At 38.3% G+C, this 22,817-nt stretch overlaps 1 protein-coding gene across 1 annotated transcript; it reads left to right on the forward strand.

Moving 5' to 3' along the window:
* The first annotated feature begins 1,383 nt into the window (after positions 1–1,383).
* Positions 1,384–22,550, forward strand: LOC112500690 (copper-transporting ATPase PAA2, chloroplastic). Its single transcript, XM_025104241.1, has 17 exons — positions 1,384–2,014; positions 2,593–2,670; positions 10,406–10,503; positions 10,586–10,639; positions 10,848–10,934; positions 12,248–12,412; positions 12,972–13,082; positions 13,771–13,839; positions 15,353–15,462; positions 16,282–16,387; positions 16,686–16,752; positions 17,430–17,509; positions 17,636–18,090; positions 19,893–20,067; positions 21,345–21,476; positions 21,625–21,775; positions 22,218–22,550. Exons 1-17 carry the CDS (start codon positions 1,384–1,386, stop codon positions 22,316–22,318), a joined length of 2,670 nt encoding a protein of 889 aa, XP_024960009.1. The 3' UTR covers positions 22,319–22,550.
* Positions 22,551–22,817: the final 267 nt, after the last annotated feature.

The following is a 22,817-nucleotide window of genomic DNA, read 5'->3' on the forward strand; positions in this document are numbered from 1 at the left end:
AATGAGTTGAGTAAATGACTAAGGGACATTTTTGTTTATTTATAAAGGGTTAAGTTCCAGTGAAAAAGAGAGATAAAATGATAAACGTAAGAAGAAATTTTCACTCTTGGCTGTATATTAAGATGAAATGTACAGGATCAAGCCCCGTATCAAGCACGATTTATGATTGAATTTGAGATTAAAAGAGATCAATGGTCCAGATGCATTCTTAGAATTCTCATCTTAACTCTTCTTTTTTACACCATTTTTTTCGCATATATCACATATCGATCAAATTGTTTAATAAACAATCGATTTGAATTTATTTTGTTTTTGACAATTCGGATAACTAAAACAAAGTATCTACAAATTAAATGGATCGGAATGTGATGGTTAGGTAGAACTAAAGTCTACATTAACGTGAAAGTTGCACAATATAAATGCTTTAAATTATCCACCTACCTCCCATTCCATGATTGGGTTCGGATGTATCCCATTTATTATTTTTAACGATTTAATATTATATTATAGAATAAGTTACAAATTTAGTCCCTATAGTTTGTTAAAAATAAAAACCATAAGATGGTTTGTAAAATATTTTGATTTGATTCTTCCTTCCAACAACCATCAAAAGATTTCGTTAATTAAGAAACATTTTCGTTTTGTTAACAGTTTTTTGTCTTTAACCAATCAAAATTAAGATCATAAAATCAATTTTGATTGGATAAACGACAAAAATATCGTTAAGAAAATGAAAATGAAAATGAAAATGATTTTCATTTAAGAAATTTTTTTGACGATCAGTAAAGAGAATAATCAAATCTGAAAGTTTTTATATGATAGTCATTTGTTAATTTGAAAACTACAAGGATGAAAGTATTATTTTTGACAAATAACAGGGACCAAAATTATAATTTACTCTGTATTATAACATGGCTTTTCTATGCCTTCTACAAAAAATTAAATTATATAATAATAATAATAAATTGTATATCCAGTTTGTAAATAAAATACGGACCGCATGTTAATCGTGACTCCATCTCCAGTCAATTGCCACGTGATATATTTCGCAAATTGTTAATTTTCACTTAGCCCCTGAAGATTGTTACTAAACACCAATATAGTCCCTAAAAGTTATGCAAAAATTCAAAACCAAAATGTTTCATTTACAAACATAATTTATATCACGAATAATATTATTTTTTACTCAAACTTATCTAACTATTTTAGAAATTTAATGATTAAAAATCAAAATTAGTTTCAAATAATGCAAATTATTGGTTAAAAAAGAAATATATGGATGAAATCTGAAATAAACGATAGTATAGGGATTGAAATGAAAATTAATTTTTTATTGCCAATTCACGCGGTTATGATCAACTCTCTTTCTCCCAGAGACACACAATGACGACCGATCTCCACCGCATCTCTCTCCCACTTCAACACCAGTCCACCACCTCCAACCACCGCATTTTCACCTGCAATGTTGACTACAAGCGACACCGTGGTTACCGTTACCTGCATCCGCCACGTATCGTTCACAAACGACTTCCTAACCTCCTCGTCGTCGCCAAGGCAGTCGATCTCAACTCTGCTTCCAAGACCACGTCTCAACAACCAGGCCGGGAAGTCCATCCTTCTGTGCTCCTCGATGTAACTGGAATGATGTGTGGCGCGTGCGTCTCACGTGTCAAGTCTATCTTGTCGTCTGACGAGCGAGTGGAATCGGTGGTGGTCAATATGTTGACGGAGACGGCGGCGATTAGGTTGACTGCTGATGCGGAGGTGAGTGGTGTGAATGCGGCGGAGGAATTCGCTCGGAGGTTGACGGAGTGTGGATTTCCATCAAACAGGAGGGCGTCGGGGTTAGGGATTGAAGAGAAAGTGAGGAAATGGAAGGAAACGGTGGCAAGGAAAGAGGCGTTGATGATTGAGAGTAGAAATAGGGTTGTTTTTGCTTGGACTTTAGTTGCTTTATGCTGTGGATCGCATGCTTCTCATATAATGCATTCTCTCGGCATTCATATCGGTCATGGTAATTCTTTCATCATCCTTTGTTTTCAATCTTGTACCCCCTGAAGTTGTGATCATTCGACCTTTGCCAGTAGTGTGCGTTGCCAACAATCGAAAAATTTGATTCAAAATGGCTGCCGTCAGTTTTATTTTTAGCTTTGACCCTTTTTCTATGGTTCGGTAAAATATTTTCCCCCTCTCGATTGAATCCCACTTTTGGTATCACTTTGAAATATTTACTTTTTGAGTTTAGTTGCTAAATCTTTTTTTTTGTAAGTACGACGGTTTTATTTTATGGAAGTCTCCAAGAATCCCCGAAAAAGGTTCTATACTTGGAACATTAGAACTTATTTGCCTCAGTTTCTGCAACTACAATGGTTGTTACGAAAGCTGAGCACAATGGTTATAAATGTTCAAGTTTTCCTCGGGATTTCTGCAACCATGATGTTCTTTTGAAAACTAAAGCCAATCACAATGGGTACAAAGGATGATCACTCTAGCAGAAACTATTCTCGAATGCTAGCTAGATAATGTAGAGTGCTTCCTAGTATAGTGCTTTGTCTTTTTGCTACCTGAAATGCTTTAGCCTGGTTTTTACAGGCGCATTAATGGAAATACTTCACAACTCCTATTTCAAGGGCAGTTTAGCTGTTGGGGCTTTGTTGGGACCTGGAAGAGGTTGGTAATAGTTGTTGCTGGCCTTTTTGGTTTTGGTTTTGGTTTTGGTTTATTCCATTGGATCAATTATACATATTCATTAAATTGTATTTGATTAACAAGATATATTCATACCTTGATCCAAGTTTCCTCTTTCAAATATATGCCTTGTATTGTATACTAACATAAATACTACCATAATTTTCCAAGTGTCCTCAAACAATTATCAGATCAAAGCTGTCAACTTCTCTGTGTGACTTAATTCTACAATATATTGATATAGTGGATTATGACACTTCTGTAATGCAAGCTGATGATATAACTTGTTCTCATGATATCATTATTGTACTTCATAAATGTTCCCATACATATAAGGCATGCTAGGTATAATTATGAATTATCAATTTAGTGATTATTGATCTCTATCGAAGCTTGGAGAGAAATGACCAATCTTTGGAATAATCCATTCAAGGATGAATGATGAATCAATATTGAAACGGTAAATTAAGAGGGATTTATGTTGGTACATGAAAGCATGCAACATGATATGGCAGCGGGAAACTTTTCTTTCACTCACTAAAAGAAGGAACTAGAGAAATCCTTTTTGCATTACAAATCTAGGGAGCCTAGTAAGATTACAATCATGACGAATAACATAAATCCAAATTAGTACCATTTGAAGGATTGGATTCTTATATATTGCTAGAAGTGTTATATATTACTATCAAAGATAACTAACTAGTTGACTTAAAGTAGATATAAAAATTTAAATTTGAAAATCATTTGATGTCATATCAAAATTTCCCCGATTTATGTTCTTTTAGGATGTGTTTGATACACGGACTGCCTGCGCTGGACTGGACTAGTTGTCTGTCAGGTGTTGAGGTGTTTGGTATGACTAGACAGGATTGGGCGAGTTGTGTGTATAGTTTGGTAAGCTGGACAAGACAATAATGTTAAAATGTATGAATTGCCTCCAAAATGCTGCTTAAAGTATTTTAATTATATAATAGCTATAAATGATACAAGTCATCTAAATACTTGCATAATTTTGTGCATAAACATTCATCCTTTATTGATATACTATATTTATAAACGTTCATACATTATTATTAATTCTATTGGTTAAAAATTATGCATAATTTCTATATTCTATTTCTGAACTTCTCAGACCAAATTTGTTAAATTTAGCGTCTAAATTCTCATCCAAAACCACGTTTTTATAACCCAAGCTTACACACATGCACACAAGATTTAGAAAGCAGTCAAAAATTTGTTGATGGGTATAAAAGCTTATGAACTGAAATGCGAAACCCATTACTGAATTTTATTTAGATGCCAAAAAATGAAAACATTGAAACCAGTAGTGTACAAACACACACCAGAAAAGCGGATGTGCAGATAAAAAGAATTTGAAGTAATTGCAGAATCAGCAAGTTCGTGAAGGTAGGTTGGAAAGCCAGGTGAGTTGACATGGGAGTCTAATGATAAAGATATAAGCAACCAGGAAGGAGAAGTCAGATATAAGTAAAGCAAATTTATTGGTAAATTGAGTTCATGGTAGCTTGAAGTAGCTGAGGGTGAATTGCCGGAGGTAGAGAGTTTTTCAGCTAGTACACCCGCGATGGAGTGGGAGGGGGAGCAACCGAGCAAGTGTACAGAAATTTGGATTGGTCAGGAGGAGTTGTGGATGGCGATGAGCAGACGAGAGGGATACGTTGGTGACGGGGGAGAGGAAGGCAGGCCACGTGTGAAGGGTGAAAGAGTTAGGGTTTCAACGACTATTTGGTAGTTTAGTAATTTAGCAAAATAGTCCCGTCTCCCTTATTTTTGTTCCACCTATTTTGATGGAAAAAATGCATTTTTGTTTATGTCGTGACAAAAGTAAGACAACAACTTTTTGTTCTATCCTGCCATGTACCAAACACACCCTTATTGTTTTACTCCGTACTAGAATAATGAAGTTCTGTATTCTGTTGATATTCTAACAAAAAATAGATCAGTTTTTAGAGGCAAGTGACTTACATGGAGGGTGCATTTGGTCATGAGACAAGATGGGATACTACCTTAATAGAGAGGTTAGGCAGCCAGACCATTATGCTCCGACCAATATGATACTTTTTAGTACATGGAAACCTGATCTGTATCTGAGTTTATCAGGTGTTTGCAGACATTTTTACCTCTCGCTTTGCACCCACCCTTGTGATTCATTAGGTCATCCACCAACTCACCAAGTGTGGTATTTTATTAGACAATTAAGTGTGATATATATATATATATATATATATATAATTATATTAGAGGGTCTAGAGTGTAAATGTATCTCTTATATATATCCCTGATTGTAATCGATATATACACACACAATTACCAAGTTTATCTTGGTATCAGAGCCGGCCCTAAACGCCCTACAGCTGCTGCCCTACGGCTGCTCCCCTACTGCTGCCGCCATACCGCAGCCGGCCCTAAACGCCTACAGCTGCTGCCCTACGGCTGCTGCCATACCGCAGCCGGCCCTAAACGCCTACGGCTGCTGCCCTACCGCTGCCCTACCGCTGCCGCCCTACCGCTGCCGTCCTACGGCTGCCGCCCTACCGCTGCCGTCCTACGGCTGCCGCCCTACCGCTGCCATCACAAGGCAACCCTAAAGCTACCGCACCCGTCTTCTACCCTACGGCTGCCTCACCTTCTGTCCAATGACAACTGTTGCAGCTTTCACTCTAACCGAGAAAACCACCTATAACTCCCACAAGTTTGGCTTCACTTTATCACCAAACAACTATGGCTATTGGAAGACAATGGTTCAACCGTTCCTTGTCACAAACAACCTGTTCGGCTATGTTAATGGCACCATTCCTTGTCCACCGATGACTATCTCATCATCATCATCATCATCATCATCTGGAAAAGATGCCGACAGCACCATAGTGCCTCCACCACAACCGAATCCTAACTACACAGCATGGGTTTCCAATGATGCACATGTACGGATGCTGATTATTTTTACAATCTCTGAGGCGTCGTTCCAACACGTTCAAGGACTTACCTCCCGTGATCTTTGGCTGTCTCTTGAACGTGCTTACGCTCCTCACACATCATCTAGGGAATACACCCTAAAAACTCAGCTTCTTAAACTAGAGATGAAGCCTGCTGAAACCTCCTCCGCATACCTGACCAGGGCTCAAGAATATGCTGATGCTCTCGCCAATGAAAGAAAAAGATTTGGTGATGCTGGTTAGCTCGGGTCTTAGAGAAGAATACAACAGGCTGAAGTCAACACTCCTTGGTCGCTAATTCCCAACTGCCTTTGTAGAACTTCATGGCCTGCTATCAGACCATGACTACATGACCAAGAAATCTGCAACTGACATCTCTCCGCCTCAAGCATTCTCGACTGTCACGAACAACCGCAACTCAGCGGTTCCTGGTGCCACCTCGTCTACTCCTCAACCGGATCAACTTCAAGCTATTCAACAGCTTCTGTCACAACTTGGTCTTCAAGTTTAGCCTGTTAATGCACAACCTGCACATGCCTTTTACACCAACAGATCTGGGAATAACCGTGGCCGTGGATGTGATTCTAGACGCGGACGAGGAAACTACAACAACAGAAGTCAAGGAGGAGGTAACCGTAATCAATTTAGTTGGGCTTCTAATCAAAACACTGTTTTTGGCACATGCAACAGGTGTGGGATTGGTCATATCCCGTCTCATTGCCCCAATCGCGACCCTGCTCCTATGAGGACGAGACAACCACCTTCTGCCAACTTTACAAATTACCGGTCACAAGCTTGGCTTCCGGATACAGGCTCTAGCCATCATGTTGCACCGGACCTATCTAGCTTTGATAACTCTGAGGCCTACTACGGTGAGGACAACCTTCACGTTGGCAATGGTAAGGGTTTACCCATTCTAAACATTGGTTCCTCACAACTTCATTCACCAAACAAAACCTTTTCCCTTAAAGACATACTACACRTACCTGACATAAAACAGAACTTACTTTCTGTTCAAAAATTCTGTTTTGATAACCATGTGTACTTTGAATTTCACTCTACTTTTTTTGTTGTGAAGGACAAGTTCACACACACTATCCTCCTCACTGGTCCAAGTAATGGTGGTCTCTACTCCTTCCGTCCTCCTCAGCCTCAGTCTGTTCAGAAAAGGTCGTTTTCTGCCACACGTGCCTCTTCCACCACATGGCACCAAAGACTTGGACATCCACATCCACAACTTTTGAAGTCCATGTTATCTAAATATCATTTACCTTTACAATATAAGTGTGCTAGTACTTTTTGTGATTCATGTTCTGTTGGCAAATCGTCTAAACTTCATTTGTTACCATCTACTTATAAAAGTTCGCACATTTTGGATTTGGTTTTCTGTGATGTATGRGGGCYYGCTCCTGTTCCTTCTTTTGATGGTCACAATTATTTTCTACTATGTGTTGATCATTACTCCATATTTATGTGGATCTTTCCATTAAAACTAAAATCTGATGTTTATGTCACTTTTAAACGATTCCTTGCGATGGTTGAAAGACATTTTCAAACCAAACTGAAATCTGTCCAAACAAACTGGGGAGGCGAGTTTCGGAATCTCTCTCAATTCTTTTCTCCTATCGGCATCACCCATCGCCTCTCATGTCCCCATACAAGCGAACAAAATGGCTTTGTTGAACGAYGACATCGACATGTTGTTGAAACCGGTCTTACTTTACTTGYTCAATCCYATGTTCCACAACGGTTTTGGCATTTTGCTTTTGACACTGCAGTCTATCTTATTAATCGAATGCCATCTAGAACCAACTCAAACACCTCACCATTTGAACATGTGTTCAAACACAAACCCGAWTTTTCCTTTCTTCRGGTTTTTGGATGCCAATGCTACCCTCATCTCCGTCCATACAATAAACATAAAATTGACTTCCGCTATACATCTTGTGTGTTCCTTGGTTACAGCACCGCTCATCATGGCTATCGGTGTTACGACCCASAGTCTGATCGTCTTTACGTGGCCCGTCATGTTCGATTTAATGAACAATCATTTCTTTTCCAAACATCTCCTCCAACAACTCCTACTCCAACCACTCCAAATCCTTACGTCTCCACCTATCCCAAATCTGACCTCCCACCCACCTCTTCATCCTCCCCAGGACCTAATGAACATTCTGCTCCACCAGAACCGACACCCTCCACCGCACCTACAGTGCATACTGTCCCACAAGAAACAACACCTACCACCACCCCTCCTAATGACCACCCTACGGCCCAACCACCCCTTATCCACACCTATCACCGCCGTTCCATAGTCACCGAACCACCACCGCAGCCTACCCCTACCCCCCCTCCTCTACCACCGAACAACCCACCCGTACTCGACCACCCAACCTACGCCCCAATCCCAAACAAACCAAACCTTACAATGCCTCCTCATACCATACCCATCATCCTTCACCTGACACCGAACCGACCACCTTTACTATTGCTAACAGGTACCCTCAGTGGCATACTGCCATGGCTGACAAGTATTCGGCGCTGATGCGGAATGATACTTGGACATTAGTACCACGTGTTCCAAATTCCAACGTAATTGATTGCAAGTGGGTATACAAATTAAAAAGGGACCAAACAGGGGTAATAAAACGTTACAAGGCACGACTAGTAGCCAAAGGGTTTCAGCAACAACCAGGCATTGATTATCAGGAGACGTTCAGTCCCGTGGTCAAATCGACCGCCATACGTGTTGTTCTATCTCTGGCCGCAACACAGAAATGGTACCTAAGGCAACTTGATGTGAAAAATGCCTTCCTACATGTGATCTCAACGAGACAGTTTATTTGCAATAACCACCAGGGTTCGTTGACCCGGACAAACCCGATCATGTTTGCCTACTTCACAAATCCTTATATGGATTAAAGCACGCCCCTAGAGCGTGGTTTCATCGACTTTCTACGGTCCTTCATTCTCTTGGCTTTCAGGGCTCCAAAACAGACCCTTCCTTGTTTATTTACTCCCACAGGGGCACCATTTTGTACATGCTAGTCTATGTTGATGACATTCTTTTGATAGGAAACAGCCCGGAGGCTATTGACAAAATGGTACAACGTCTTAGCCAATCTTTTGCTGTTCAGGATATGGGTCGCTTGTCTTATTTTTTCGGTATTGAAGTGACCAGTCAGGGTCATGATATGATTCTATCATAACGGAAATACATCCTTGAACTCTTGCAATGCGCAGGTCTGTCTAATGCTAAACCGACTTCATCTCCTATGACCACTAATGCTAATCTTGCTCTTGGTGATAGCATTACGTTTGCTGATCCGGTCAAGTACCGCCAAATTGTGGGTGCCCTTCAGTATGTGACATTGTCTCGTCCGGATATTACTTACGCAGTCTACAAAGTCTGCCAATTTATGCAGTCCCCCACTGAAAATCATTGGACGGCAGTCAAACGAATTCTTCGTTACTTGCAAGGCACTGCTGACTATGGTTTACAAATCATGCATGATTCAGGCACAATCCTTCATGCCTACACTGATTTTGCTTACAACTCCCTGACTGGCTTCTCCGATGTTGACTGGGCTGGTTGCCCTGACGACCGTCGATCCACTGGGGGATATGCTATCTATCTTGGTTCAAACCTAGTATCATGGTCTGCACGAAAACAAAGGACTGTCTCTCGGTCATCAACGGAGTCTGAATACAAGGCTCTAGCCAATACTGTTGCTGAGCTCACATGGCTTCAAACGCTACTGCGCGAACTCCGGGTTCCTGTGAAGTCGGTTCCTACCTTATGGTGTGATAATCTTGGTGCTACGTATCTTTTAGCTAATCCTGTCTTTCATGCCCGTACCATGCATGTAGAAGTTGATTTTCACTTTGTTCGAGAAATGGTTGTGCAACGGAAGCTTTCAGTTCAGTTTATATCTACAGATGATCAGATTGCAGACGTGTTTACCAAGCCGCTACCTTCACAATGGTTTCTCCTATTACTTTCCAAGCTACAGGTCGCTCCCCGGCCTTAGCTTGCGGGGGAATATTAGACAATTAAGTGTGATATATATATATATATATATATATATATATATAATTATATTAGAGGGTCTAGAGTGTAAATGTATATCTTATATATATCCCTGATTGTAATCGATATATACACACACAATTACCAAGTTTATCTTATTTGAATTCAGATCCTCAAGTTTATAGTGTACAAGGTAGAACCACGAGAGCATTGCACAACTAGGCATGACTAATATCAAATACCTCACAATTCCCATTCACGGAAGAATTCACATTATAAATCCTTCTTGGTCCAAATATTAAATAACTATAAAAACATGCCAATGGAAAACTGTTTAGATGGCTTATAGGAACTCAAAAGAACATACATCAAGTAAAACTGAACTTTACTATTCACAGATGCATGATTCTTTTCGACTTAATCTGTTTCAACAAGGTTTTGGCGTTGGCAAAATCCACAATATTGCTTCAACCCATTCAGGTTTGGGTTATTTATATCTCAAGTGCCCAAGATGGCAACATGGTGTGTTCTAGAATAAAAAACAAAACAATTACCCATTTAACAAGTTATATAAAAGAGATAAGTTGTCTTAATGAGTTAATCGTGGCCCTTTATGAAATAGGAAAATTGCACTTGAACATCCGAGAAAGCACAAAAATAAGACATTATTAGATCATTTTGTGTTTGGGGGTCACTCATTCAGCTGATCTTTAAATGAAACCTTTCTCAGATTTGCTATCTGATGGTCTTACGGCATTCTTTAAGGGATCTCCAAATATGAACTCTCTTGTCGGATTTGGATCCATTGCTGCATTTATGATAAGTGCGGTGAGCTTCTCTTGCGTAATATTGCTGTTAATTTTACATCTTTTACACATTTCATACAACTAATGTATTCTCCATCTTTTAGATCTCACTTCTAAACCCCGAGCTTGGATGGGATGCGACATTCTTTGATGAGCCGGTTTGTTTACTGTCACTTACTAATATCTTCTCAATTTGACACCTTTGTCCTTATCATTTTAATTGCTTAATACCTTGTTTTGCTTTCTGCTCATTGAGTTACTGTTTTAGAATTGAATATCTTCTTCTCTGATTCTATGGTGGGTGTATGGGGTAGTTTGCTCAATCATAAATTTTTCATGATTGGGGTGCTCTCTTTTAGCATGCAGGTCATGCTTCTTGGTTTTGTTCTCCTGGGACGTTCACTCGAAGAAAGGGCAAGACTTAGGGCGTCTAGCGACATGAATGAATTATTAGTAAGTTTATTATTCAATCGCCCTTATGTTTGTATTTGCTCTTTGAGAATATAGAACAAACTTATATATATCAGTTCAGATGCATCACTGTTTGTTTTCATTTTTGTTCTTCCAAACTATCTAGAAGGCTCAAGAAAGCATAATTCTCAATTCTCCTACATCGTTAAGCGCTATAAGTTGCTTGCATAACCTGCAAACATCGAACTAGAAAACACTCGTGTTTATGTACGTATATGGTATACTATCCATAGCTCATTGAAAATACAAAATGAACCTATTTATCTGTTTATTACTACACACATGGTTATATTTGGTCTTTGCAAGCTGCAGTTCCACAAGTGGATATTTGACATGGCAAGTGACATTTCCTTACAAAATGACTTAAATTGTGAAATCAATTATGTCTACACATGCTTCCATATCTACGTTGCCATATCAGATATATTACATATTTAACGAACTTGTTTGAAGTTAATATAATGAATTTAGCAAATTTGTTTGACTTTTATATCATGAATTCATGCCTCTGAAGTTTGATGATTACTGTAGGGCTACTCTCAATGAAATTTTAAAACATTTTGGGAAGCTTTTGTGCATTATAATTCAGAAGTGGTACCATTGAGAAGCAACCTTTTTGTAATTAAATTATTAGGTAAATTTATACTTGATATACCTTATATGGGAGGATTGACTTCAGCACTTTTTCTGCAATGAAAGTATCCCAAAAGTTAGTGATATTACAAGTGTTATGACATCTACACAATGCATGATAGTGTATATGGTCAATTTGCACAATTAATTTAATGTTGCTTCTGTTTAGATGTCTGCATTATATTCATTGTGACTCTCTTTGTTAGTGATGAATTGCAATGTTACAACAGTTTTGTGTTCAAAAGAGAAAATCCATTTTGATAATTGGGTTCATCCATTGAAGGGAAATACAAACATTTTGTAGATGACAATAAATCAAAGTAAATATCACACAAACAGATGTTCAGATCTGTTTACCACTTTCTTTTATATTTGTAACCGCATCTTTGTGCCCTCATAAACATGCCTCATATACCCAGTAATTAGCCTCTCATCTAATAGTACCCTTGTGTCTATCATGTTCATGTAAGAAACTCACATGGTCACTATAGAAAATAAACCCCCTTCTAATATGTCTAAATTACTTGTATCACCAAACTTGCTGCTAAGTGGTAACTATGAAGAAGAATCTATCGTTTTTATGTACTGGAATGTGATTTTTTCTCTTCAGTGAAGTATATTTGTTGATATATGAATATACAACATGTTTTATGTCTCTGCAGTCGCTGATATCCACACAGTCACGATTAGTGATATCTTCCTCTGAAAGTGATAAATCTGCTGATAGCATACTAAGTTCTGATTCTATCTGTATTGAAGTCCCTACTGATGACATTCGAGTTGGAGACTTGGTATTGGTTTTGCCAGGAGAAACTATTCCTGTAGATGTAAGTGTTGTTAACTTTCATGTTAACCATTGTTATTTACATCTACTGCGTACTGTAACCACATAATCTTGTGGTAATCTACATTGTCAATAAAATGAACCTGAAGTTGCTATAATGAGTGAATCGATCTTCTCAAATTTATTATTTTGAAACAACCTTCATTTCTGTTGGGCTTATAATTCTTTCAAGTGGTTATTAGTGAGAAGTCCTAATTTATTGTTTAGTTCGAACAGTTTTCGTGTGCTGCACAGCAGTTTTACTGGCAACAGTAATTATATATCATACTCGTTTGCTTTCACTTGCCTTAGAACCAAAAATTATTTTAGTTTTCACTGTATGAAGAACTTGACAAGTGAAAGAGTGCTTAAATATATCTTCAGCATGTCATAAACAGTCTCTTAAGGAGCCAAGTGTTGAGTATGATAATAAAGTTGCTGAAAGTTTTGGTGATGGAAGATTTTCGGAAACCCTGTCTGCATATTATGATTTATATGTAAATTCCATGTTTCCTTGGGTTAAGAAGTTCGCATTTATATGATAAATTAAACTTTGTGTACAGGGTAGAGTTATCGCAGGGCGAAGTGTTGTGGATGAGTCCATGCTCACTGGCGAGTCCCTTCCTGTTTTCAAGGAAGGAGGTCTTTTAGTCTCGGCCGGAACAATAAACTGGGTATGCTGCTCCAACTAGTTTTAGTTATGATTTTTAAGCAGTCAGATCAAAACAATTATGATCTTTGAACATGAAACTGTTTATGACTACTGAATTAGAATTGCAAGTTTTATTACTGAAAGTGTAGTTTAGATGCTAAACTTTTTGCCAAGTGGTGAAGGGCCAAGTTACTATTCAAGTAAATCAGGGAATATGTGAGATTAACTTATGCCTCATATATAGCATCAATAACACCATCCTACCTTGTGACTGCTTTTGTCAAATTAACTGCATTTCCTGCCGATCTCATAATTTTTAGCTTGAATTTTTGGTGTTAGTTGTGATAGTAATCTGCTGGCTATCAAGGTTTATCTACTTTTCTTTTTCAGTCAGTATTTTCCTTTTCCAAAATTCGGAGATAACATTGTGGCCTTGGTATATCAACTTTAGTTTTAATACAAGACACATTTAGGTTTGATCTCCACATATTATATATATATATATATATATATAGATAGATAGATAAATAGATATATGTATATATATCAGTTTTTGGAATTTTAACATGCAGGGCATGTTCCTCACAATATGGCCTCTTATGTCATCTAAGTAAAAAAGTTCTATTATGTTTAGGGATGGATTCTTGAATTTGGTGCTTCTTCTACTGGCCCCGGCGTGATCATAACCATATTTCATGATTGTCTTTCAGGATGGTCCACTGAAAGTTGAAGCTTCTTCCACAGGCTCCAACTCAACAATAACAAAGATCGTCAAAATGGTCAGTATTTGTTTCCATATTGATTGGATGATATATCATAGTAAACACATTTCCATTTTTTACATCCCAATTATCAGGAAGTTCACCTGCGTGGATGCTCTTGTTTAGTCTTTAATATGTTAAAAGACACATGGACATGTTGATGGTTAATCTAAGATGGCAGGGCACTGATCCATTGCCGTCACTGGCTAATGTGGTGGGGAAATTTTTGGACAATGCCTGCGTCTATAGCCTGACAACAGTGATTCAACCACCTTATATTTGACTTCTATCCCGACACTTTAGCATGAATGCTTGTTTTATTTATCAGTTTTATGCAATGCAAGCATGTAACTAATTTTTCTGAGGAGCAAAAGGTGCTCCTGGCTACCAGTCTTCACAAGAATTCAAGCTAAGTGCATAAGGATTAATCACTCCACCCTGGCCAACTATACTCCAGATAGTTTTTTTCATTACTTATTTCCCTTTATCCTGAGTAACAATGCCTGATTGCCTGGATTAGATTTTGAAGACAAACAAGCAAATGCATTTGTGTGTTGACATTGAGAGAGAGAAATACACGCTCTCTCCTTGACATACAGTGACACAGACATCATTAATTCTCTATCAAGACCTCTCTCAAACGCTAGTTATTTGCCTAAGAATCCTAGGTGGATCATATTAATGCAGATTAACTGGCGGTTTTCCAAACACTTACCCAGTAAGCGCTAACAGGTAAAATTTAACACTATCACTTACTTACCAAGTAAGATTTTAGTCCACCAATATGGCATTGTATGCAACAATTTACCCGGTAAGCACTAACCTGGCAAGAGTTGTCACCCTCACTTACCGGGTAAGACTCTTGATCCTTGCCTTCGCTCTTATCGGGTAAAATTCTTGATTCTTGGTCCTTGCCATATTCATCCGGTGAGGTAATGTGACTTGGTAAGTGCTTACCCGGGTAAGTGTTCGGTAAACGGCTCCTAAGTTCTTTTAGTTCTCGTCTTTGATGTGCGTTTTATTCGGAACCTATACTTGGAAAACTCTATCTTAGTCAGTTTATAGTTGAGGATGGCATGCTAACTCAATTCATTAGCTCAGTTTTTTAATGGCCTCAGTCTCCCAGATGTGCTCCCTATAATCATTGCAGGGATTAGACTGTCCTGAATCATTATCCTAGATAATTTCTATGTTAGTTGGGCAATCTTTTCACTTTTTCCCTCTGTGGTGCAATCTCTTTGTGTATTGTATATGTTTGCATGTTCAGCTTTGCCATCGTCTTTAGAGACAAACAAATTGTCTGTGACCGGAGAACTGGCTCTCTGCACTGAGACCATTTTGTTTTGTTATTGGTATGGGTTCTAGGATCATTGCAGTATAGCGAACTTCGGTTTTAGTACCATCCACCATCACGTTGACAAATACCTTCGCATAGATGGCAACTAAAACTATTCTTTACTGATCAATACTGCCCCCTAATGGTATTGCAAGTTTTTGCAGTGTCTAAAGCACCATTTTGTACCTTCTTTAGGTAGAGGATGCTCAAGGCCGTGAAGCACCTATACAGAGGCTTGCAGATTCGATTGCTGGGCCATTTGTGTACAGTGTTATGACTTTATCAGTAGCAACATTTGCCTTCTGGTATGCAACTACTTATTTATCGTTTACTACAATAATGCAAGTTTAAGGTACTAATATGGAGTTCTAATAGTAGTTAGAAAGACTTGGAAGACTGCTTATAATCATACCTGCTTAATAATCCTGAGCAGGAAGACTATAGCAGATACTGACCCCAATGCAGAGTGCTATTAATCATGACCAACACCAAGGATATCTAGAGTGTGCCCTGGGGTAGTTGCATTAGTGGCCTCTAGTCTGTGCTTTCATGTACAATGTTTTTGAGTCTTTAAATTAGTTGGTAAGATATGGTAAGATAAGCAAGTTCCTGTGTTTTTGAACTTACAAAGCAAAACCTCAATGTCAATGTGCACTGCCATGCGATGTTTAAATGAACAGAACTTAGATTTCAAAGCCAAATCACTGCAATGATTGTCTTTTTGTTGCTAGTTCTTTGTCTTAAATTTATGTGATGCAATTCTAGATCTGTTCCTCATAACGAAGTACTTCTCTCCTCCATGTTGAAGCCAGACATGGATGCTTGACTATATTGTGTGCAATGGTCCAGTTTTCAGTTTTTAAGTGAGTAATACCTTAGTATAAAATGGAAAATCCCAATTCTACATTTTAGATTATGAGGAGGCTTTTGTAGTTGACATGATAGGCCAAATAGTTACGAAGTTCTATAATTTTTTCTTGCATGATCTTTCATCTATGTAGTTACACTTGTTGATGATGCTGATGCTGGTGACGTAGGAGATAACAACATGATATGTGAGTATATTGTTATTTTTACAACCTTTACTGAGTTATCCTTGTGGCTTTTTGTTTTCTGTTGTCAAGGTACTATGTTGGGGTAAATGTTTTTCCAGATGTGCTGCTTAATGACATTTCTGGGCCAGAGGGAAATCCTCTGCTTTTGAGCTTAAAGCTTTCCACGGATGTCTTGGTGAGTCATAGGGAACATGAAGTGGTGCATTGTTAACCAAGTGATATTATCATTGCTTGAGGATATCAGTTAACATGATATCCTTTTGTTTTTCTCCAAACTTAATGTTTGTTGATTTAACTCTCCCAACTCGAGGATGATCCTAGAATTTCTTTTTTTTATACTTCCCAAACTTATGCGATAGTTCTTATAAAATGAGCATCTGTCAATGCTCCCTATTTCAAACAAAAAAGTAACAGAGATATGTCTGCATGAAGATTTACCATCCTACTTTGCTTATCAATACATTATTTTTCAGGTTGTCTCTTGCCCATGTGCACTAGGCCTTGCGACACCAACTGCCATTCTTGTCGGAACCTCTCTAGGTACACCATCTAATATAAGTGATCCTCTTGTGAGTATTTCTCTTGCCTATATCTTCTAATACTGGTGTATCATGGAGGGCATCTCAGCCCCTGCCTTCAAATTACTATTTTTTCTACACCATTACATTCTACCCAACAGGCAATTAGGAAATAAAAGTTAATAGTAGAAACTAGCAATTGAAAAGGAAAAGTTGAAACTTAATTCTGTCCAAATATCTATAAGTAAATGGTTTGGTTCATTTATACATCCATCTTATTTAGGACTCAAGAATGGGAACACATGGTCGCTAAGGAGAATGGTGAAACCAAAGAGGGTTACACATAAAGCTTTTCTTGCTAACAACAATAATATTGTATTTCCCTTTACTCCTAAATATAACAGCACTGAGAGAAGCCAAAAGATTAACTATCTTATACCAGTTCCAACATACCTTCCACGGCTGACTTTTTGTTGCTATCCTGTTAGAAATCTCTTAGTCACATTCACTATACAAACCAGCGGAGTTGCTGAGGTTCGGGTGGTTAACTGTTTATTGCTGTGCTTCTATGGCCCAACTAAGTAAATAAATGAACTGATACTTTTAACAATATGCCCAAGGTGTCTAGTTAACTAAGGCACTTTATAGCTATCTTTAATTTTTTTTTTTTTTGGCTTTTTTGCTATGAATTTTGAGCAGGAGCTAAGCAGGGACTTCTTATCAGAGGAGGTGATGTGTTGGAACGCTTGTCAGGCATCGACATTGTTACACTTGACAAGGTATTTGAACACCCTTGGTTAATGCTGTTTTCTCATTTTCTGTAGCTGGTGGCCAAGCTTTACAATGTAGGCTTCAAGTTACAGTGGAGTAAAATTGCTGACCTGTCTCTCATTCGCAATTACCAGACAGGGACTCTTACAGAAGGAAAACCTGCTGTTTCTGCTGTTGCATCTTTCAGTCATGGAGAAGCAGAGATCCTCCAATTGGCTGCTGCAGTAGAAAAAACAGCATCACATCCCATTGCAAAGGCTATCATATCTAAAGCAGAATCATTGAATTTAAACATTCCAGTTACAAGTAGGCAGTTGGCAGAACCAGGTTTTGGTACTTTGGCAGAAGTAGATGGCCATTTGATTGCCGTTGGCTCTATGAAATGGGTTCATGAACGTTTCGAGCACAGGAAAAACATTTCTGATATAATAAATCTGGAGCAGGATGTGATGCAAAAATCATTTGAAGGTCGTTCATCGTCGAATCATTCACAGACAGTTGTTTTCATTGGTCGGGAAGGAGAGGGGATCATTGGTGCTATAGGAATATCTGATAATTTACGTCAAGATGCTGAGTTTACCGTGAAAAGGTACTATCCTTGAATCTTTTTCATGAAAAAGTGATAGAACTTTACGTTGGGTTGATACTTGGTATTTCTGTTCAATTAATAGGATCTAGTTAGAAGTATATTATTGATTGTTTGAGTTGTGGTGGACCTTGAACATGAGCTTACTCAGGAGCATGCACAATCTTCGATCATTTCATCCCATAGCTTCTAGTTCTTTTTTTACCTTCATTGTTCTTAACATATGGGCGTAATCACGCCTATGACTCATGTTGTGGGTATTGATCACCTTATTGAAGTTCTTGAAACACTAACATAGTCTAATTTTCATCAATGGAAGTTAACAACTTTAGACATTACATGCACATCTCATTCTTGGTCAATGAATTTCATAATATAACTATTTGATCCCACATGTCCCATCTTGTTTGACTAATCGTTGCTAGCATGATGATGTAAGATATAAGAAACTACATTGGAACTCTAGAACTCGTTTAATTATACAAGAAATTGACCTAGTTAAACTGAGATATTGCAAAATATTAGGTTCATCGTCAACTGTTGATCATGTGAAGATCCCTTGGAAAAGTGACCTTTTTCAACTTTTTTCTGTTCCACCTGTCTGCCTTTCCCTTAAAAATCCCCTCTACATCAGTAGATGATGCTCAAGAGAGTGAGTGATATGATTATCTTTGTCTGCTTTGTTTTTTTTACCCAGCCTACAAAATTTGTCCTCATTGTGCTTCTGATTCCTGATTGCAAGTTTTGCAACAATTTTTCTCATTTTGCCATGTGAACTCGCACATCAGTGACATCTCCCTCTTGTGCCATATCGCGCTATGACGTGCCTTTTTGAACATTGGTTGAGCTGTTGTCCCTATTCTTTAGGCCTTGTTTCCATTGTTTGTTTTATATTGCCAGGGGTCCTGTCGTCTTTCCCAAAACCTAATGAAGAACCTGGATAAGCTAAATTCGATATGTCTGCATCTTAAACCCACAAGTCAAAGCGTGAGCAAAGAGTGTGTTATATGTCTATTTTCTATCCACTTAAACATGGCAGCTTCACTTCAATCCAGTGTACGAACTTGAACATTATAAACATAAAAACTCAACAACTTGATCTACATCTCAAAACCACTGGGTATTGAAAATCTCTGATTCATTAGTATATCCGATCAACTCTAGAAGGGGAAATTGAAAATTTCCAACAGATATTTTATTAATTTCATTTCTTCTCCATCATAGTCGTTGAAGAAGATGAAGCCATGGAATCCCCAAAACCAAAGCCATTGAAGAAGGTGCAGGAGGTGTTGAGAAATGGGTGCCTGGGCACTATTTTTTTCTTGTTTTTTTCCTGTTACTCTAGAATTTTTAGTTTAAAAGATGACGGTTTCAATTAGTTGTCAAGGATAAAAGGTAATGTTGCTATTTCTGGTAAGTATAAAATGGTCAAATACATATTCTAGTGCGAAAAATTTCAAATATGGTTGGAATGGCCAAAAATGTTACCTATATGTATATTCAACAGGTCTATATGACAAAAGTGTGAGATTGTTAACTCGAAACAAATTCAGACCATAGTTGTTGGACACGTATACTCATAGTCCCCCTTTAACCGCAACTTTTCTGCCTACTGAACTCATGCCATTTAACATTAATGTTAGTGTTGCTTCTTCGGGACCTTGTTATTCTGTTACAGTAAGATTTCCAATTAGAAACATCTAAATCCTTTTGCATTTCTGTTGGTAGCATGTCAACCTTAAAGTATGATGGCGATTGCCCGTCTAACATTCCTTGTTGCTTTTTCTGTTGCTTACCTTTTCAAGGCTACAGCAAAAGGGGATTAAAACAGTCCTCTTATCAGGAGACAGGGAAGAGGCAGTTGCAAGTGTAGCAAAGACAGTGGGAATAGGAAGTAATCTTATAAATGCATCCTTGACTCCACAACAAAAATCTGGTGCCATCTCAAATCTGCAAACTGCTGGCCACTGTGTTGCAATGGTAAGATTTTTTCTGTCACAGAATATTAATGTGTATCCAGTTTATTATGCTAAAATATAATCATAATGTTGAATATCAATCAAGAACTAAAATGTTGAACACATCAAGGAAACCGTTTAGGGCAATTTGATTATTCAATAATCAATAGAAGTGAAACTGTGCGATAAACTTGATGCACATCTGCGTATCGACAATTTATTTCTTTTATTCAACTTGGTAAGTGAAATTATTCGAGTCAATGCACTATTATTTCAGTAAAATCATGTTAATAATATGATGGTCATGTTGTAATTCTAACCTCCATAATACAAGGTATGCCTATTTTTAAATTGAAAAGTTGAAGGAAAGTCTCGTGTTCTTCTATGCACCCCTCTTTTGTTTGATGTATTTCAAGGTATCTTTTCCTGATGTAACATTTTGATGTGAAAACCTTAAACATCAGCCTTACCATGGTTATAAAAATTGGTCGAGGTGGTCCACAACGATTTCTGAGGCAGTGAGGCTACACCTCTGCTGCTGGGATTGAGGCGTATGCCTTCCATGGATGCGGCCCAATATGAGGTGTACTAAGGTGAGGGAGGCATGAGACGACATGAGGCAGACGACTTGTGTTTCTCTTCATTTGATAAATGAAATGCTAAAAATGGTCTGTCTCTCCTCTTTTCTCTCATGCACTATTCTGTATTATCCTCCCTCATGCTTGTCAAAACTTCGACTCTCAAGATCAACAAGTGGTGGTGGTAATGGAGGTGGTGAGAAAGACCATTTGATGGGTGAAGAAGACAAAAGGTTGAAAGGAAGGGTGATGGTCATTTCTGCACTCTCATTCAACTTTAGGTGGTCGAGAAGCAGGGGATAATATCAGAGAGTTATAGCACAGTTACCCCCAATTTAGAGCATATTACCAAAATCACACCTCAACTATTGCGTGAATTACTGGTTTAGTTATTTGATAATGAATATGTGTTGTTTGTTATCAATTTTATGAAAGTTTGTATTTTTTGTTGAGGTGTAAGCCTCGCCTCGTGCTTTTGTCTTTCAATACCCTGAACCATATATGGAAACTTGAATGGAACTCGGGGAATGCCTATTCCTTTTGATTTTATGGACATGAATACTATATGCTATATTCATATTTATTGAGAGCTATAAAATGTCTTCTAACATGACTTAAATCTATAAAGGCCAGCAATGGACATCAATACTATCTCTCATGTTCATAATTGTTTAGGACTATGAAATGCCTTGTAGTTCTAACAAACTTCAACCTCTAAAAGGTGGGCGATGGGATCAATGATGCACCTTCCTTGGCTCTAGCTGATGTTGGAATCGCTTTGCAAATTGAAGGACAGGAAAATGCCGCCTCTAATGCAGCATCCATTATACTTCTTGGGAACAGACTTTCACAAGTAAGCATTTACATATAACTGCCCCCCTCCCCCCGCCACCCCCCCAAAAAAAAGAAAAAAAAGACTTCAGTGGAATAAGTTCCATGTACTGCCTTATTACTTCATTACTTTTCACATGGAACTGTTATCCTACTAACCAAAGTTGTAGGTGGTAGATGCACTCGATCTTGCAAAAGCAACAATGTCGAAAGTTCATCAGAATTTGTTGTGGGCAGTGGCATATAATGTGGTTGCAATCCCAGTTGCAGCTGGATTGCTGCTTCCTCATTTCGATTTTGCAATGACCCCATCGCTATCAGGTGATTCAGAATTTCTGTTCTATGATGTTTCTTAACGTCTTCTTTGTTAGAGTCCCTTATCGACTAGACTTGACCTATTCTCGTCGATGTCTTCATAGGCTCCTGTGATAGTAATATAATGGGGTTCAAAGTATTCTCAAATGGTATCAGACCTGAAGTATACCACTCTAGGGCTCGACACTTTTGGCAATTTGTACTCATCTAGGCGCCTCTTGCGACTTTGGGATAATCTGTGTCCGTCTAGCCTTAATTGGAGAGGGTGTGTTAGAGCCTTATGTCGGCTAGACTGGACCTATTCTCCTTGATATATGTTGAAACCTCTCCTCTCCTCTCCTTTCCTTAAAAGGGTTTTTTAGAAAGTAACCCACATATTCTTCACCTTGAAAGTTTGAATACAAAGGTTGCAGAAGTGTAGAAAATTGATACATGTTTGTTTTGATAGGTGGACTGATGGCGTTCAGCTCAATCTTTGTCGTGAGCAACTCGCTACTTCTACAACTTCATGGGAAAATGCAAAAGAGAGATACCAACTCAATCAGTTGAATCTTGAGGTTCTTCTGTCTGTCGATAATTTTATGAGGGGCTCGTTAATTATACGTAACTAGAGGAAAGGCCTAATGCTTGAAGTTGTTGTACCTTTGCCATAGCTCAACTAGAGTAGAAGCTCTTTTAGCAAATGTTTATGTATGCTTGAGATTTAAAAGTGGTTGATGGAACAACTTTTACACGATAAATTCATCTTAAAAGTGTTGATAATGAACGGTGTGAAATTGAATAACCAAAGGGTCATTGGCCCATTTGTGTTAGGGGTAACGTCCCGGTGGCATTGAACCGCACTCCTTCGTATACGTCAGGAGTACATTGATGAGAAGGGGCTGGGGAAAGCTTGAACCCAATTCCTACAGTGATGAATATGAGCGCAATTGAAATTTCTGAGGAGTTATATATTTGTGTATGGATAAGACCATTCACTATTTCTTGAAGCTTGATCTCTCCCTTGTATGAACCATATAGTCAAGAGAAACCATGAACCAGAATAGAA

This window comes from Cynara cardunculus (genome assembly GCF_001531365.2).
Source record: "Cynara cardunculus var. scolymus isolate 2C chromosome LG 17, CcrdV1, whole genome shotgun sequence".
Taxonomy (NCBI): domain Eukaryota; kingdom Viridiplantae; phylum Streptophyta; class Magnoliopsida; order Asterales; family Asteraceae; genus Cynara; species Cynara cardunculus.

Bases quoted from the DNA above. Each gene is read 5' to 3' on its own strand.
- LOC112500690 (XM_025104241.1), top strand. From the start codon at position 1,384: ATGACGACCGATCTCCACCGCATCTCTCTCCCACTTCAACACCAGTCC. The intron at 13,083-13,770 runs GTATGCTGCTCC...ATTGTCTTTCAG, and splicing joins CGGCCGGAACAATAAACTGG to GATGGTCCACTGAAAGTTGA. The intron at 21,477-21,624 runs GTAAGCATTTAC...CCAAAGTTGTAG, and splicing joins TTGGGAACAGACTTTCACAA to GTGGTAGATGCACTCGATCT.